The following is a 17027-nucleotide window of genomic DNA, read 5'->3' as shown; positions in this document are numbered from 1 at the left end:
ATATAAAGGCCTCCAAAAAAATTACACTCCTTCTCATATATCAACTTCACTGAGAACATCTTCCTATTCACATTTTATGTAGCAGTACACAACACTAATTAAGTACCTAAAGGATGGGTTAAGAACAAGAAGATTTGGATAGTTCCAGTGCTGAAATAATCAGCAATTCCCAATGTTTTTTTACCTTTACTGGCTTAGAAAAATCCCAGGCGATTCTTTTCCAGCCTTATCACTTTCCAAAGCAGAAATTTACAATATCTCCATTTAAGACTGATACTTTAAAACCTTGCTGTGAGTTGGAGAGTGGGGAAAAGAAGAGTCTTGCTTCAGAGTTTATTTTACCTAAACATTATTGCTGTAAAAACAAATAGCCCTGCTTTAGCCGGGGGGTGACACTTTAAACTTGATTCTTCTTATTATTTGCCTTGTAAAATTCAGAATCTGAATGTTTGGAGTTCCTCAAATTAGTCTGCATTCACGATACACTGACCAAATAGGCTTTGAGCTTTTTATTGCTGAAATCTCACTGCAAAAGTGACAAAGGTGGCACAGAAAGAGCATTGTATGACAGAATTCTTTGAATTCATACATAGCATGTGGTCATAAAAGACATTCAAGCTTCGAGGATCAGCACTCAATATGGAGAAGGAAGTTGTTCACTTCCTAATGCTATGTTGGAGCTTTCATGCAAGCTCTTGTTTCGTTTTTCTATACTGTTTTACTTCCAAGTAAAACTGGTCTGCCAAGGAGTGTGTCTCTGTGAAGTGTCAAAGATATGATTCAAGTGCCCTTGGGATGATTCCATGAGGATGGACATCCCTTTTGATTCTGTTGCTTTAGCAGACCAGACTAGGATATATTGTTGTTCTAATATTGTCTTTCTCCATCTTTCCTTTCCTTGCTTTCTCTTTTCTTCCTGAATTGCTCTATTTAGAGAAGAAGCCCAGAGTTGTACCACCGTAAGTGTGCACTTCCAGATATTGGAAATACCGCTTGTTCTAAATAATCATGTTAAAACTTGAAGGTGTCTTCAGCCAGATGTGCAGTGACTTTCGTATTTAGCTGGCTGAACTTCTCTTCCCCTTGTGATGAAATGCGAAGATCTCCTTGGAATATGGCAGGGAAGTTCTGCCAACTGAATGCAGAAATGCGCATCCAACTGGTTGCACTTATTTAGAACATGGGGACCCTGTGACCCATCAGCTGTTGTTGGACTCAGCTCTCATCAGCTCCAGCTGGCACAGCACAGCCAGAAGTCAGCAACATCTGGAGGACCATAGGTTCTCTACCCTGGTTTAGAATGTCCAAAGCCGTTCTTCTGGTACCAACTGTGTGCTATGCCCTCAACAGGGTATAGTGCCACAGTTCATGTCTGGAGTGGCATGGAATGAAGAAAGAAGAGGAACAAAGCCAGAGTTAGATAAAGAAACTGTGATGGTGGTGCTGATGGGGTACTTGGGGATTAACTAGTCATGTACAGTGCAAAGTACAGTGCACTGGTCCAAGAAAACATTTATGGAAAAGATAGACTTTGAGAAGGGATTGAATGGAGGAGAGGGAGAAGGGTGGAAGGACAGAGAAGGAAGGATATTCCAAGTGTATTGAGGCCTGGAGGAAGGTAAGAAGGACAATGCAGGGCAAGGGATAAAAGGGGGCACGGAGCAGTGGGAGTTAAAAAGGGACTGTGGTGTTACGTACATTAGTGGCAATGCCATCAAGGCATATAAGGATGCAAGTATTGGGGCTAGGGAATGAGTCGCATACATTAAAGCAGATGACCTTTGACTGAGAGGAAGTCAGTGATTGCTTAAGAGTGGTGGCTGTGGACCAGTAGCCCTTCAGATGTTGTTGAACTTCCATCATTGCTATCCAGGGATGATGGTTCAGCAGCATCAGGAGGGCCACAGGTTCCCCATCTGGCTTAGATACTAGATGGGTTATAGTAGCATGTGTTTACATATGGAAAAACTAGTATTTCTCTGTTGCATACAAAGACTGACACAGTAAATCAACTATTCCGTAAAGCCAGAGTGTCCAACATATTGATTAAGGGCCTAATCTAGACTTTTTGAGATCTCCAATCCAGCCTGCAGCATCTCTGTCATACTTCATCCAAACTGACCCATCCACATCTCTATGGTGCTAGCATAGAAAAAAAAAAAAAAACCAAACCCAAATATGCCATGATTATTATATTTATGCTGCAATCTTCAAAGGATAGATATTTTATCAGATCTGAAGGAACAATATTTTCAATTTAACTTATAATTGAGATGCAGTAGATCACTTGGTGTTGAAATCAGGTGGAACTGACATTTTGTAGCCCTGAAATATTTGAGAGTGCTGCCATTGGACATCTGTTGGGAGGTGAAATTGGTCCGTCAACATTTTTTTAGTTTGACACCTCAGCTCTCAGTTGTCATTGTCCTTAAGCTTTCCCAATTAGTGTTCATACAACCTTAATTTCAATTACATTTTCTGCTGAACAGTTCTTTCGAATAGCATACCTCTCCTTGGAATGTTTACCTTTGATGTTTATATGCTTTACTTTCTCTTTCTCCAAAGGCTGACTGCTCCTAAAATCCCAGAGGGGGAGAAAGTAGACTTTGATGTAAGTATTGTTGGCTCCTTTCAACACTATTGACTCCTGTAAATTTTCATTATATTTTAGACAAGAGGGTTAAAAACAGGACCTTCACCTCAAACCTAAAAACGTATTCCTAATCCTGAGAGGAAATTGAGTGTTTGGGGCTTTAATTAATGGGGATGTAGAAGGATTCTTTGAGTGGGAAAATCCAAATAATCCAAATAGTTCCATTGTCACTGTTGGCATCATAGCCACCATTCCATCTTCTTTTTCTTACTCCAGGACATCCAAAAGAAGAGGCAGAACAAAGACTTGATTGAGCTTCAAGCCTTGATTGACAGCCACTTTGAAGCTCGGAAGAAGGAAGAAGAGGAAATCCTAGCCCTTAAAGAAAGAATTGTAAGTCTCACTGGTGTGATCTCCACACTAATTTCTTCTCCAAGAAATTCTTCTGCTGCTCAAGAGCCCCACAATTTAGTTTTAATAGAGACACAATACTTAATGGTTACATCCAACCGAGAGTAAAACCACTGAAATCAATTAACATTACTTATTTAAGCCTATTGATTTCAGTGAGGCTAGCTTTGAGTACAACCCAATGAACCATCCCTACTCTGTAACACAAAGGAGTGAATTTTTAAGAGCTGACACTTTTTTTATCTAAGTATAATTGCACCTTTTTGTTTAGGTGGAAGGGTTACCGTCCAACTGAACTTCTAATGAAATTATTGTTATTTTGAGTGAGGGGGAATTTGATCCTTATGCTATTTTCTTATCTGAAAAAAGACATAAAATCTACAATCCAAATGGGCATTGTAGTCTCAACTGTCGTCTGTAACAGAGATACTGCTTTATCCTTTGATTGCCTTAAGTACAAGTGTTTTTGAAGACATACAACAATTTTACCACACCCCAGGTGGAGGGATATTTTGGCTATCTGTATGGGGTCACTGTTGAACCGATTTGGACTGTTTCACTCTGGGGGAAGTTTCTTCTGTCAAATGTTGTTCCAGCCAACAGTACATAAAGAGTCACAATAAAACATCTAATTGCTTCCTCTTCTTTTGTATGAAATGAACAGGAGAAACGTAGAGCGGAAAGGGCTGAACAACAAAGAATCCGGGCTGATAAGGAAAAGGAGCGTCAGACCAGGCTTGCTGTAAGTTGTTGTTGTTGTTGTTTGAATTTATATACCATCCTATACCCAGATGTCTCAAGGTGGTTGACAGAATAAAATCAAGATATAAAACCACAAAATACATAATCAAAATAAAAACAACAACCCAATAACCCCACCCCACCCCCCCAAAACCCCACATTTTAAAAGGGCATAGAGAGACAGAGCATCAATTAATCAAGAATCTTCTTCAGGCAGAGCTATTCTAATACTTTTTGCTCCATTCTGCGGTCTACCGCTGCTAGTCTCCTTTTGGTTCCGTCCCACAATCTACCATGGCCACTCCCAAAACACCTGGAGGGCAGCAGTCCTGGGGAAAGATGGTCTAACCAAAAGAAGTTACGGGTCCTGAACTCCTTGTTCTGCACTTATGATCCCCAAGTCTGATGGTGGCTATTTTCCTCTTGTCCCTTTCATAGGAGGAGAAGGCAAGAAGAGAGGAGGAAGATGCCAAGAGAAGGGCTGAGGATGACATGAAGAAGAAGAAGGCTCTGTCCTCCATGGGTGCCACATACAGCAGCTATTTGGCTAAGGTACATCCGCTGCTTGACTGATGGAATGAAAATGTGGCGAATAGTACACAAGCATAACGACGCTCATCTGAAAAACCCTCTGGTTAAGTGTTCCCTGTATCTCATGGGTGGGTCTAATCAGTTGCTAGGAATTCTCTAACCCCACATTGGCAAGAGCTCTGAAAAGCTCTTCCGCTTTCGAGGGAAGCCAAGGGAGCTTCTGGATCCGCGCAGAGATATTTGGGCTTTGGTTTTCTCCTGTACAAATGCCAGCAACTTAGTTTTGCTTGACATCAGCCCCACTGGGTCCTGAGGCCATGGCATGGGCCCCAGCACTTGCCCCACTGTGCCAGGGGCTGATACTGGGTCTGCAACCAATAGTAAAGACCGAAGAGCAAACCAGAACTGGAGGTCAAACCAGTTCAAGAAGCAATCCAGGAGTTAGTCATGAGCAAAGGACAGAGCTGGAGGCAGAACTGGGCAATAAGGACACAGGAATTCCTACCTACATGCAACCTATGATATACTGAAAGTGTTTGGGTTTTTCCCCCCCCACAGGCTGATCAAAAGAGAGGAAAGAAACAAACTGCAAGGGAGTTGAAGAAGAAGGTCCTGGCAGAGAGGCGCAAACCTCTAAGCATTGACCATCTTAGTGAGGACAAGCTGAGGTAAAATGGAGTTGTACGGAATGGAAGGAGTCAAGTGCATTTATCATTCATTCATTCAGTTTTGATCCTGTCCTTCCTCACAAACGAGCCCAGCAAACAACCAAGTACTAAAACAATTAAATTAAATTCAGTTAATATAATATATATATTTAAATACATTAAGAACATCTAGAAACAGTCACATGACTGCACAGTCCATAATTGCAAGGTTGTCAAAAGGAAAAGGAATGCTTTTAAATTCCTCCTGAATGCTAATAATGTTCATACACCTACAAGGGAGGGCATTTTAAGCTTCTGGATTATGGCAAGATCTCCCATGGTGGTGGGGGGCCGGGACAGCCCTCCCATCAGAACCTAGAAGCCACAGCTGCGCAACTCAGAAAAAACAAGGGGGTGACAAGGGGGTGGCACTTTACCCTTTGGCCATGGGTTCCAAAATAGGACTGGCCACCCTGATTGTACACTCCTATTGATATAGGTAAAGGTAAAGGCGGTAAAGGATCCCGGACGGTTAAGTCCACCCAAAGGCAACTATGTGGTGTGGCGCTCATCTCACTTCAGGACAAGGGAGCTAGCGTTTGTCCACAGACAGCTTTCCGGTCATGTGGCCAGCATGACTAAACCACTTTTGGCACAACAAAACACCATGACAGAAGCCAAAGCACACGGAAATGCCATTTACCTACCCGCCACAGTGGTACATATTTATCTACTTGCACTGGTGTGCTTTCGAACTGCAGGGTTGGTAGGAGCTGGGGCAGAGCAACGGGAGCTCACCCTGTTACGCGGATTCAAACCACCGACCTTCCGATCAGCAAGCTGAAGAGGCTCAGTAGTTTAGACCACCCGCTCCCTGTTATATTCCTATTGATATAAACACCCTTTAACAACCCATGCTTGAAATACTGCTCAAGCATTTCAGTGTTGTCCTAGTTTTGTTTTGTTCTTTTTATGTGAACTACTACAGGTTAATAAAATCTCAAAAGTGTCATATTTGTATAAACAAGATGGTCCTTTACCTTTGCCAACCTGGTGCCCTCTAGATGTTTTGGACTACAACTCCCAACAGCACCAGCTAGTGTGCTGCATAAAACTTTGCCTTATGGCTACTAGTTCTTTGGGATCTACGGAAGATGTGCTATGGGAACTTCAACTGTTATCACCTTTCTCCTCCTCCTCCTCCTTTCACAGGGAAAAAGCCAAGGAGATGTGGGACTGGTTATATCAGCTGGAAACGGAGAAGTATGAGTATTTAGAGAAGATCAAGAGACAGAAATATGATGTGAGTAGAAAATGAGATCTTGGTTATTATTCTGCTTATGTCCAATGCCTAAGTGGAAAAGGGTTGCAATTCTCCTGGGAGAAGCGTAGCGTGTGGACCTTAAAATACCACTCTGAATGCTTATCAATGGGATTTATATTTCATTTGACTCTGAAACTATTCGCCCAGAGTGGATTTTGGTTTTCTAGCAGGAGAAGAGAACTTATGCCTTCATGATGTGCCTGGAAGGAGAGCATGAAAAGCATTTTTAGCCCGATCCATGAATTTACCTGCCTCCATCTTAAAGTGCCTTGAAGAGTAGAATGCCTATTTTCATGGTTTTATTTTCCAGCACAGAAACCAAGAGAGGTACCCTATAGTCTCTATAGGTCTGTCAGCATTTTTCAGCACTGGATTGAAGTATCGAGGGGTATTCTAATGCTGAACTCTGTTCTGATGTCACCTGCTTCTTTCACCCATGGATCATGTCATCTCCCTCACTTGTACTAATGTAGACAGAGAAACCAGCAACATGTCTTCTTTTGTCTTCCTAACCCTACATGACACCTGCCGTGTTTTTTTATTTTGAAAGAACAAACCCATGTGTGTGTGTGTGTGTGTGTGTGTGAATGATCACATTGGATGGGAACATGGAAATATTCCAAATTTCTCTACGAACTGTGAGCATAGCCCCTGCTCTCCTGCCATGTGATAAAAGAGAAACCACTCTGTATTTGTGCAAAATCTAGTGTGACCGATATGCAAAATCTGCCCCACCATGCTTGGACTCTGTTCTTTGACGGTATATAAGAATAGGGCATCTGTTGATGAACTCCCTGTTTAAGCATTTGCCTTGTGCTAGAATGTTAATGCGATCCTTTGTATTTTGCTTACAAGTCACGATATAGAGCAGAGATTTTTAATGTGTTGCTCGGGACTATTTACCTCTTTCTGAGTACATACTGCAAACATCTGGATTTGAGAAGTACCCCAAAGCCAATATATTTATCTTGATCTCTCTTAGATTTTATCACTACGTTGCAGGGTGGAGGCACTGTCCAAGTTGTAAGTACAAAGAGTTTGCCCACATGACAAAAGCAGCAAAAAAAAAGGCTGTTTTACATGCATGAGCCTCCTGCATGCCCTGAGTCCGGGTGCTCCAGGTTCACGCAGGACAAGAGGCTGGCACTCAGTTCCTGGCACAGAGAGCAAGAAGCTGAGCATTGGACATGGCACTGTTCTTTCCTTCCATTCGCTCTCAAAGCAGGTTAAGCAGGTGAACACAGGTGCAGGGTCACACATTGTAGAATATAGTGGTTGGGCCTCTGGACCTCTGGATTTAGGCATCTTGTAGGTTAACTGGATGATGGCAGCAAAACAGGGGGATTGGGAATGAAGGGCAGAATCAGCAGAGAATTCTTGAATCCAGTGGTTATCTCAGGCTTCATAGAATGCAACCACAGAAATACGATGTCAGCCCCTTTCAATAGAATTATATCTGTAGGATCAGAGCTGCAGTCCTCAGTTTAATCCATGGGGTGTATTCCATGGGGAGACTGGTGAGAAGCAGTGGCTGGTTAGGGAGATTCTTATAAGTTTGCCCATGTCCTACAGAGAATCCAGAACCGTGACTGTGTGCAGAGCCAGAGGGACAAGTTTAATGCAGGGTGGCCATCCTCTCCTGGCTCTGCTTGTGAGCTTCCCAGTGGCATCTCTCTGGCTCCTGATGGGAACAGCATGTTGGATAGGGTGGAGCTTGATCGTGATCCAGCAAGCTAGTTCTTCCGACATTTTAATGTTTGAATTAGAAATAGAAAAGGGACAATCCTGACAGTAAGAGCTGTTCAACAGTGGAATTTGCTGCCAAGGAGTGTGGTGGAGTCTCCTTCTTTGGAGGTCTTTAAGCAGAGGCTTGACAGCCATCTGTCAGGAATACTTTGATGGTGTTTCCTGCTTGGCAGGGGGTTGGACTGGATGGCCCTTGTGGTCTCTTCCAACTCTAAGATTCTATTATTCTAATTGCTTTTAACACAGGAACTAGGTAGGGGGCAGGGGCAGGTAGGCGAGTCTATTTTGTTGTTGTTCAGTCGTTCAGTCGTGTCCGACTCTTCGTGACCCCATGGACCAGAGCACGCCAGGCACGCCTATCCTCCACTGCCTCCCGCAGTTTGGCCAAACTCATGCCAGTCGCTTCGAGAACACTGTCCAACCATCTCATCCTCTGTCGTCCCCTTCTCCTTGTGCCCTCCATCTTTCCCAGCATCAGGGTCTTTTCTAGGGAGTCTTCTCTTCTCATGAGGTGGCCAAAGTACTGGAGCCTCAGCTTCAGGATCTGTCCTTCTAGTGAGCACTCAGGGCTGATTTCTTTGAGAATGGATAGGTTTGATCTTCTTGCAGTCCATGGGACTCTCAAGAGTCTCCTCCAGCACCATAATTCAAAAGCATCAATTCTTCGGCGATCAGCCTTCTTGATGGTCCAGCTCTCACTTCCGTACATTACTACTGGGAAAACCATAGCTTTAACTATACGGACCTTTGTCGGCAAGGTGATGTCTTTGCTTTTTAAGATGCTGTCTAGGTTTGTCATTGCTTTTCTCCCAAGAAGCAGGCGTCTTCTAATTTCGTGGCTGCTGTCACCATCTGCAGTGATCATGGAACCCAAGAAAGTGAAATCTCTCACTGCCTCCATTTCTTCCCCTTCTATTTGCCAGGAGGTGATGGGACCAGTGGCCATGATCTTAGTTTTTTTGATGTTGAGCTTCAAACCATATTTTGCGCTCTCCTCTTTCACCCTCATTAAAAGGTTCTTTAATTCCTCCTCACTTTCTGCCATCAAGGTTGTATCATCAGCGTATCTGAGGTTGTTGATATTTTTTCCGGCAATCTTATTTTTTTTTTTTTTTTTTTTTTTTAACAGAATTTATTGGCATTTTCACAAAACAACATAAACCCAACCCCCACACCTACAAATATCAAAACACACACAAATACAAATACACATACACATAATGTCAGGATTCTTCTTCTTATCTGTATATCTTACTATAGAAAAAAAAAAAAAAAAAAAAAAAATTCTAGTTCCGAATCTTGACACTTGACTTCCCCCGCCTATACACCTTCGGTTTTAATACAATACACTTTCTCCTTAACATCTTTTCTCCATAGAAGTTTAACTTATCTTGATATAGAAAGAAAAAACACCTTTGTCTTATCTTTTGCATTATAACCTAAAACTTAACCAAATATTCTTAGAGCTAAACTTATTTCTTCTATCATTTAGCATGCTGCTTTTAACTTAAATTCAATATCTCCTTACTTATTTAAAATAAACTTATTTAACAAACTTCACACTCCGATTTCGGATACCATGGCAGACCATCTATGTTATACAATGATTAATTCAACCCACTCCCCTTTTGTCCATTGTCTTCTCCTGTCTTTCACCAGAACCGAATCCCCTATTGTATGCTTCTGAATGTCCACAGATCCAGGTTACAACCACAACAAACCCTGCATCGAGCTCCAAGATGTTCATCCTCTGCATTCTGAGCTTCTCCGTAGCTTTGTACCAAAATTCTTCTTCTTGTAGAAATCTTAATTCTCTGTCCCTCGACCCCGAGCTGCCACCTCGGAATCTAGATATTAAAAAACTTTCCGTTTCAGGGTTTCTGCCACCCCCTGAAAACAGTCCCTGTTCCAATCGGATTTGCTCTGCCATCTCAGACCATCCTTCCAGCACATCTTCCAGCTCTTTGCAAAAGTCTGTTTCCATTGAGTAGATTTTTTGGAAAGCCTCCTCTGTGGAATACAGATTATTTCCATTTATAATCCCACACAAGACTCTTAATTTTCGATTAGCCAGCTCCAATTGAAAGACAGTGAGCTTTTCCTCTACCTCCCAGTCCTTCTGTGCCAGCATGAGCGCAAAGTCCAACATCTTCGGGGAAGGGAGGTGGGTATCAAATTACATTTCCTGTCTTTTTCCTCCTTTGTCTCAATTTTCTCCTGCGCAATTCCAAATCGCCGCCATTTCTTCCGAAGCCAGAGTATAAAGACCAAAACTTCAAATGGAGATATTTTTCCTCAATTAACCCCTGAGAGGGAATCTCTACAGAGTCAGTTTTCAAATTCCAAGCACTTTCAAGTGATTAGTGTAGCAGCAGTCACTTAAAGAGTTAATTCCTTCCAACCCCCGAAGGGAGAGAGGCGGGCTGCCTTTTCTTTTGATCCCAGAGCTTTTCCCGAAGTACAAAGAGTCAGTCAATTACTCACAGCTTCTGGTTTCTTAGCAACTTCTTAATGACAGGTAGAACAGAGACGCTCCTCACGGACTTTGCCGCCGCATGTAAACATCCCGGTTGGGGCATATCCCCTGAAGCCCGACTCCGTGGTCCCTTCACCCCCACTCCCCCCTTACAGGGGGCGCGGGGGAAGGGTTCGGAGCACAACGGGCATAGCCGGGGAGCCCAGGGCGCGGGACGCTCTTCCCGCTCCCCAACCAGAGCCCTGCATGCGGCTGCAGGGCTCCTAACCCCCGGGATGAACTGGGTGCCTCGCCACCGAAGCAACCCAGGACCATCCGCAATGGCGCCAGCCGCCGGAAGTCATTTTTTCCGGCAATCTTAATTCCTGTTTGGGATTCATCCAGTCCAGCCTTTCGCATTATGAATTCTGCATATAAGTTAAATAAGCAGGGAGACAATATACAGCCTTGTCGTACTCCTTTCCCAATTTTGAACCAATCAGTTGTTCCATATCCAGTTCTAACTGTAGCTTCTTGTCCCACATAGAGATTTCTCAGGAGACAAATGGGGTGATCCGGCACTCCCATTTCTTTAAGAACTTGCCATAGTTTGCTGTGGTCGACACAGTCAAATGCTTTGGCATAGTCAATGAAGCAGAAGTAGATGTTTTTCTGGAACTCTCTAGCTTTCTCCATAATCCAGCGCATGTTTGCAATTTGGTCTCTGGTTCCTCTGCCCCTTCGAAATCCAGCTTGCACTTCTGGGAGTTCTCGGTCCACATACTGCTTAAGCCTGCCTTGTAGAATTTTAAGCATAACCTTGCTAGCGTGTGAAATGAGTGCAATTGTGCGGTAGTTGGAGCATTCTTTGGCACTGCCCTTCTTTGGGATTGGGATGTAGACTGATCTTCTCCAATCCTCTGGCCATTGCTGAGTTTTCCAAACTTGCTGGCATATTGAGTGTAGCACCTTAACAGCATCATCTTTTAAAATTTTAAATAGTTCAGCTGGAATATCATCACTTCCACTGGCCTTGTTGTTAGCAAGGCTTTCTAAGGCCCATTTGACTTCACTCTCCAGGATGTCTGGCTCAAGGTCAGCAACCACATTACCTGGGATGTATGAGACCTCCATATCTTTCTGGTATAATTCCTCTGTGTATTCTTGCCACCTCTTCTTGATGTCTTCTGCTTCTGTTAGGTCCTTTCCACTTTTGTCCTTAATTGTGGTAATCTTTGTACGAAATGTTCCTTTCATATCTCCAATTTTCTTGAACAAATCTCTGGTTTTTCCCATTCTGTTATTTTCCTCTATTTCTTTGCATTGCTCGTTTAGAAAGGCCCTCTTGTCTCTCCTTGCTATTCTTTGGAAATCTGCATTCAATTTCCTGTATCTTTCACGATCTCCCTCACATTTTGCTTGCCTTCTCTCCCCCGCTATTTGTAAGGCCTCATTGGACAGCCACTTTGCTTTCTTGCATTTCTTTTTCATTGGGATGGTTTTTGTTGCTGTCTCCTGTATAATGTTACGAGCCTCCATCCACAGTTCTTCAGGCACTCTATCCACCAAATCTAAATCCTTAAACCTGTTCTTCACTTCAACTGTGTATTCATAAGGAATTTGATTTAGATTGTATCTTACTGGCCCAGTGGTTTTTCCTACTTTCTTCAGTTTAAGCTGGAATTTTGCTATAAGAAGCTGATGATCTGAGCCACAGTCAGCTCCAGGTCTTGTTTTTGCTGAGTGTATAGAGCTTCTCCATCTTTGGCTGCAGAGAATATAATCAATCTGATTTCGATGTTGCCCATCTGGTGATGTCCACGTGTAGAGTCGTCTCTTGTGTTGTTGGAAAAGAGTGTTTGTGATGACTAGCTTGTTCTCTTGACAGAACTCTATTAGCCTTTGCCCTGCTTCATTTTGAACTCCAAGGCCAAACTTGCCAGTTGTTCCTTTTATCTCTTGACTCCCTACTTTAGCATTCCAATCCCCTATAATGAGAAGAACATCCTTCTTTGGTGTCATTTCTATAAGGTGTTGTAAGTCTTCATAGAATTGATCAATTTCAGTTTCTTCAGCACTGGTAGTTGGCGCATAAACTTGGATTACTGTGATGTTAAAAGGTCTGCCTTGGATTCGTATCGAGATCATTCTATCATTTTTGAAATTGCATCCCAGTACAGCTTTTGCCACTCTTTTGTTGACTATGAGGGCCACTCCATTTCTTTTACGGGATTCCTGCCCACAGTAGTAGATGTGATAGTCATCCGAACTGAATTCGCCCATTCCTGTCCATTTTAGTTCACTGATGCCTAGGATAGACTAGGCGAGTCTATAATAGAAGGGAAATAAGCAAGGCAGCAGGACAAAATTCATAAAAACGGAAAAGACAAAATGAGCACAAAAGTAAGGAAGAATGGAAAGAAAGCATTCTTGTTAGAGCAACAGCAAGCCAAGTTGCTGTTCAGTGCTTGCCTGTAGCTTGCTGACTCCCAGGAGATTGAGTGTCATGCCTACTGTCTTCAGCTTACTGCAGGTTTAGCAATGAAGGTAAGTCCTAAACCCTGAGGCTAGGCTGATGAGCAAAGTGAAGTTGGTTCCTTAACAAATACCTGGTTTGAGAGGGAAATCCAAGAGCCATTAGGGAGTTCCACAAGGCAGATTTTGATTGCCTGCAAAGTAAGTATATCCGGTGGCCAAGCTTTTCTTTTTCATGTCGTTCCGTTGCTTCTGGTGTTAGAGTCTCTTTGCTTCTGCTTGCCATGGAGATCCAAGATGGTGGACAACAAAATCCAAAATGGTGGACAAGGATGAAACGTGAACTCTTGCTTTGGTTTAAAGTGTATTTCAAAGGACAAGAAACAATATTGCTGGGTGACCTATTCAAGGACTCCTGAGATCCAGAATAATATAGATATGGCTAATGAAGAATTTTAACTATGCTGAATTTGCCAGGGTCTATTAGGAAAATTGTCTTGTTTTCTCACCTTATTTCTTAGGGGCTGAGGAACCTATGCCACATGGCGACCAGAGTAACTGGAATTATAGGAAAGGCTCATTAACCAAGCACACAATTAATTATAAAGATCCCCCTGACTTCTGTCACAACTCAAAACATAGCACCCCTCCAATAAAAAATGAGACAACCACAGAAATTATCAGAGCCTGGGAGCTGATTTCAAATGTCTGTGGTTGATGCCTATTTCTGATATTTCCTTCCTTTACCCTTTGGGAGCTCTTACTTTGGCTAACAATGTGGAGCATAGCATCAAGTGGATTACTTGATGACAAGTGGTGCATCTGGTGAGGATGCACAAGACTCAGATTTGTGTGTGTACATTTCTGTGGGACCCCCTCACATGTGGCAGAGGAGCATAATAGCGTTTTTCTGTGCATTGGCTTCTTTCCATGCTGTAGCACAGTAATGTTTGGAGCCAATAATATGTTCCACGATATGTCCCAGCCATTGCCTTTCTTACCATGGGGAAGCAGTCATGCTGCTGCTATGGTAACATATGAAGGGGATGTCACAGTCTTGGTTATGTAGCAGGTGGCTTCCTACAATTGACATGGGCAGTTTTTATCATTTCGTTTTTGCATAGGAAAACTTCCATTGCTGTAAGCTTATGGGAGCACCTTAGTTTCTCCTCCCTCCTTTTAAAGGTTCTTTTGAGTCCTGGAGGGTGGAGGGCTGATGTGGGCTTTGCGCTTCCAATGTGGCAGCTCCCAGGAGAAGCATCAGAGTTAAGCTGAGCAAACTAAACTGGTTAAACTTCCAGCTCTGGAGTCCATCCATTTCCAGCTCGTCTTCAACACAGGTCAATCTCTGTGTTCCAAATCAGTGTTTGCTAACTGGCTGGTAAATCTCCAGCAATGTTTATGGGCTGGGGAAGAGGCTACAACTGAACTATGAAGATGGGCAGGGGGAAAGGGGATGACATAACGCATACATAGACAGCTCACTTCAGGAACAGCATCATAATGACTGTATTAAAACAAAAGCTTTCAAACTCTCCAGAGTTCCCAAGAAAGGTCATTTTTGATCTTCCTGTTCATGTTTTCTTGCCACGATTTGACTAGCGACAATGTAGTCAGGTTCCTTGAAATAAACCTGGATAAACACTTTAACAGCATTTCTTGCTCACTGGGGTGCCGTTATAAACATTTAACAACTTTTCTGGTAAGTTTACTGCCGGTTAGCAATGTCTTTGTCTCTCAGCTTTTCATCCCAAAGGGAAGGCTTTAGGATCCCACCCTATCCACATGCAGCAGCCCTGCTGCCAGGTAACCTTCCCTCCACTGTGAGAAGCGAGATCACTTTTAAAAACCTCGTCACGTATGTTGTTTGCAGATCACCACCCTCAGGAACCGGATTGATCAGGCCCAGAAGCAGTGAGTAACCTCCTTGTCTCCCTCTCCCAGCCCAAAGTACAGAAAAATCCGCTCTCAACACTTGTCAGCGGTCACTTCAGTCTTGCTGCCCTTCTTTTCTGCTGCAAAGGGGATTGGGGAGGGGGGGGAGAAGCAGGAATGACAAATTCCACCCCTCTCCCTTCCCTATAGTAAAGATTGGCAAAACTGAAGCGAATCTTACCATGCGAAAGAACCCACCCCTTTCCCCGCAATCTCAGCAAAGCTCACCTGGGGCTGTGCTGCAGTTCCTTTGTGCTTTCTGATATTGCAAGGAACAGGATGTAATAACACTAATCTCATCCACGTTTGCCGGTACCACATGGGCACCATGTGGCCATGGGCCACCAACGGGTTCTTTTGAACTGGTCACCTGACCCTTTAAAAATTCCCCTCCCTCCTAATTCAAATCCCTTCCTGCTTGTTTTGTTCTGTGTCTTCTTTGTTGCATGTGTCCACTAAGAAACCGAATGCATCAGAGATGAAGGCCACTGGGAGGGGAAGTTGTCAAAGATTGGGAATGGGTAGTTGGGGGAAGAGTGGAAGAAAGTAGCAACTCTATGCTTTCTTGTTCTTCGTACACAAGTCTATATTGGAACGCAGGATGAAGATAGAGGGCGGCCTTACATAGATTCAGGCCATTGGTCCATCAAGCTCAGTATAGCCTACACTGATGAAAGGAAAATAGCCAAAATGGCATGTCTCCTTATGCAGAATGGAATTAATTACAGATTTTTGTTTGTCTGAAGTCAATCTGTGTCATTCCAAATGGTTAAAAAAACCTAAGTAATAAGCGCTGGTGCCACTAGCCTCATGCTGAAGCCTCTCATATTAATGAATAAACAATGGCAATTCCAGACAAGGTAAGAAAAGTATCAGCAGCATATTCCATTTGAGCGGACTTGTGTGGTCCAGATTTCAAAGATGAATTGAACTTCAAAATAATTTGCTTTGGAAGGTGTGGCATTCTAAAGTAAGAAGTGGCTCTTCATTGTTAAATCAGAACACTTTAAAAAAAATAAAAGGAATATTTGAAAACTCTGAAGCAAAGTGCTCAGGGCTTCATGCTGTATTTCAGTATAAATTGGGACCCAGTGATAACAATGGCAACAGAACAGCCATTGAGATGGATGCAGAAGTTCTTGGGCTGATCTGAAGCTTTTGCAAAGCAGCAATCCTAACAAGACCTGCTGCAACAATGCAGCGTCATCCTCATAAGCCAGTGCAGGTGGAGATGTCAGCGATAGGATGCCAGTCTCTATTCTCTGAGAAAGCACTTGGCAGCCCCTTGTCTCTCATGTATAAGGTTTAATTTCAGAATAGAGTGTCCACCTGCATTAACTGACAGGTATAGTATGCACTCTGTCTTCTCTGTGTGTATATGCATGTATGTCACTGTGGCAGATCCTCCCATAGGCGAACCTACTGCTGGACAAATCCACTGGTGTTGGTAGCCATGTAAGCATTCAAAAGATACTCCTTGTTGCTGTTGCATCTGAATACCTTCCATGGATGAGTCAGTACTGGAAGTTTCCTAAGGAACCTTTATTCCAGGCAGTTCCTGGCTGCTAATCCAGGATGGTTTGCTGGGCAACTTGCAGTACCATCCAGGTATAAATAGTGTGCAAACTGTCCAGTAACTTCAGGAAGGAGCCTTATCAGGATGTGCATGGGAAGGTCAGGAGTAAGCAATGAACATGCATTGCAAGAGGGATCTGCTGTTGCCACAGTGCGGAGACTCTAACACTAGACTAACTCACTCACCTGGAACTAGACCTAGCTCGTGGCAGAAAGGTAAGTGCTGTGCATGTTTTGGGTGCTGTTTTATCTGCTTGCAAAAACAAAGGAATTTGGAAATCATTTGAACCACCACAGGATAACTCTGGGACTATCTCCTTGTTTCCTGGGTGGGGGGAGGGAGAATAGATGATTAGTTCCAGTAAAGTTTAAAGGCATTTGTGCAATTCCAAAGAAAAAATATTTTTGTGAACAGCCATGGTTCATCAAATAAGTAGTAAGCATGATGCATTGTTTCAATCCATTTCTGCACACTGTTATCATTAATGGTTTAAGTCAAGAATGGGTAACTTCTGCATTCCTGGGGACCACTTTTTTGCCACACAGTGGTCCCGGAGCTGGAAGTGTATTTTGCTGTCAGCATTGCCCTTTCAT

At 43.1% G+C, this 17027-nt stretch overlaps 1 protein-coding gene across 50 annotated transcripts in view; it reads left to right on the top strand.

Annotated features, from left to right (window-relative positions):
* TNNT3 (troponin T3, fast skeletal type) overlaps window positions 1-17027 on the top strand; it is a 51904-nt gene that overhangs the window by 34052 nt on the left and 825 nt on the right. For all 50 annotated transcript variants that reach the window (XM_033154924.1, XM_033154913.1, XM_033154895.1 and 47 more), the window contains 9 exons: window positions 935-959; window positions 2566-2611; window positions 2870-2986; window positions 3669-3746; window positions 4184-4297; window positions 4835-4944; window positions 6136-6226; window positions 7230-7270; window positions 14797-14837. In XM_033154924.1, coding sequence (XP_033010815.1) covers window positions 935-959; window positions 2566-2611; window positions 2870-2986; window positions 3669-3746; window positions 4184-4297; window positions 4835-4944; window positions 6136-6226; window positions 7230-7270; window positions 14797-14837 — 663 coding nt within the window. The remainder of the gene's footprint in view (window positions 1-934; window positions 960-2565; window positions 2612-2869; window positions 2987-3668; window positions 3747-4183; window positions 4298-4834; window positions 4945-6135; window positions 6227-7229; window positions 7271-14796; window positions 14838-17027) is intronic.

This window comes from Lacerta agilis, chromosome 1, assembly GCF_009819535.1.
Source record: "Lacerta agilis isolate rLacAgi1 chromosome 1, rLacAgi1.pri, whole genome shotgun sequence".
In the NCBI taxonomy this organism is placed as follows: Eukaryota; Metazoa; Chordata; class Lepidosauria; order Squamata; family Lacertidae; genus Lacerta; species Lacerta agilis.
The sequence above is the reverse complement of the archived record's forward strand: the minus strand, read 5'-3'. Positions and strand labels throughout refer to the sequence as shown.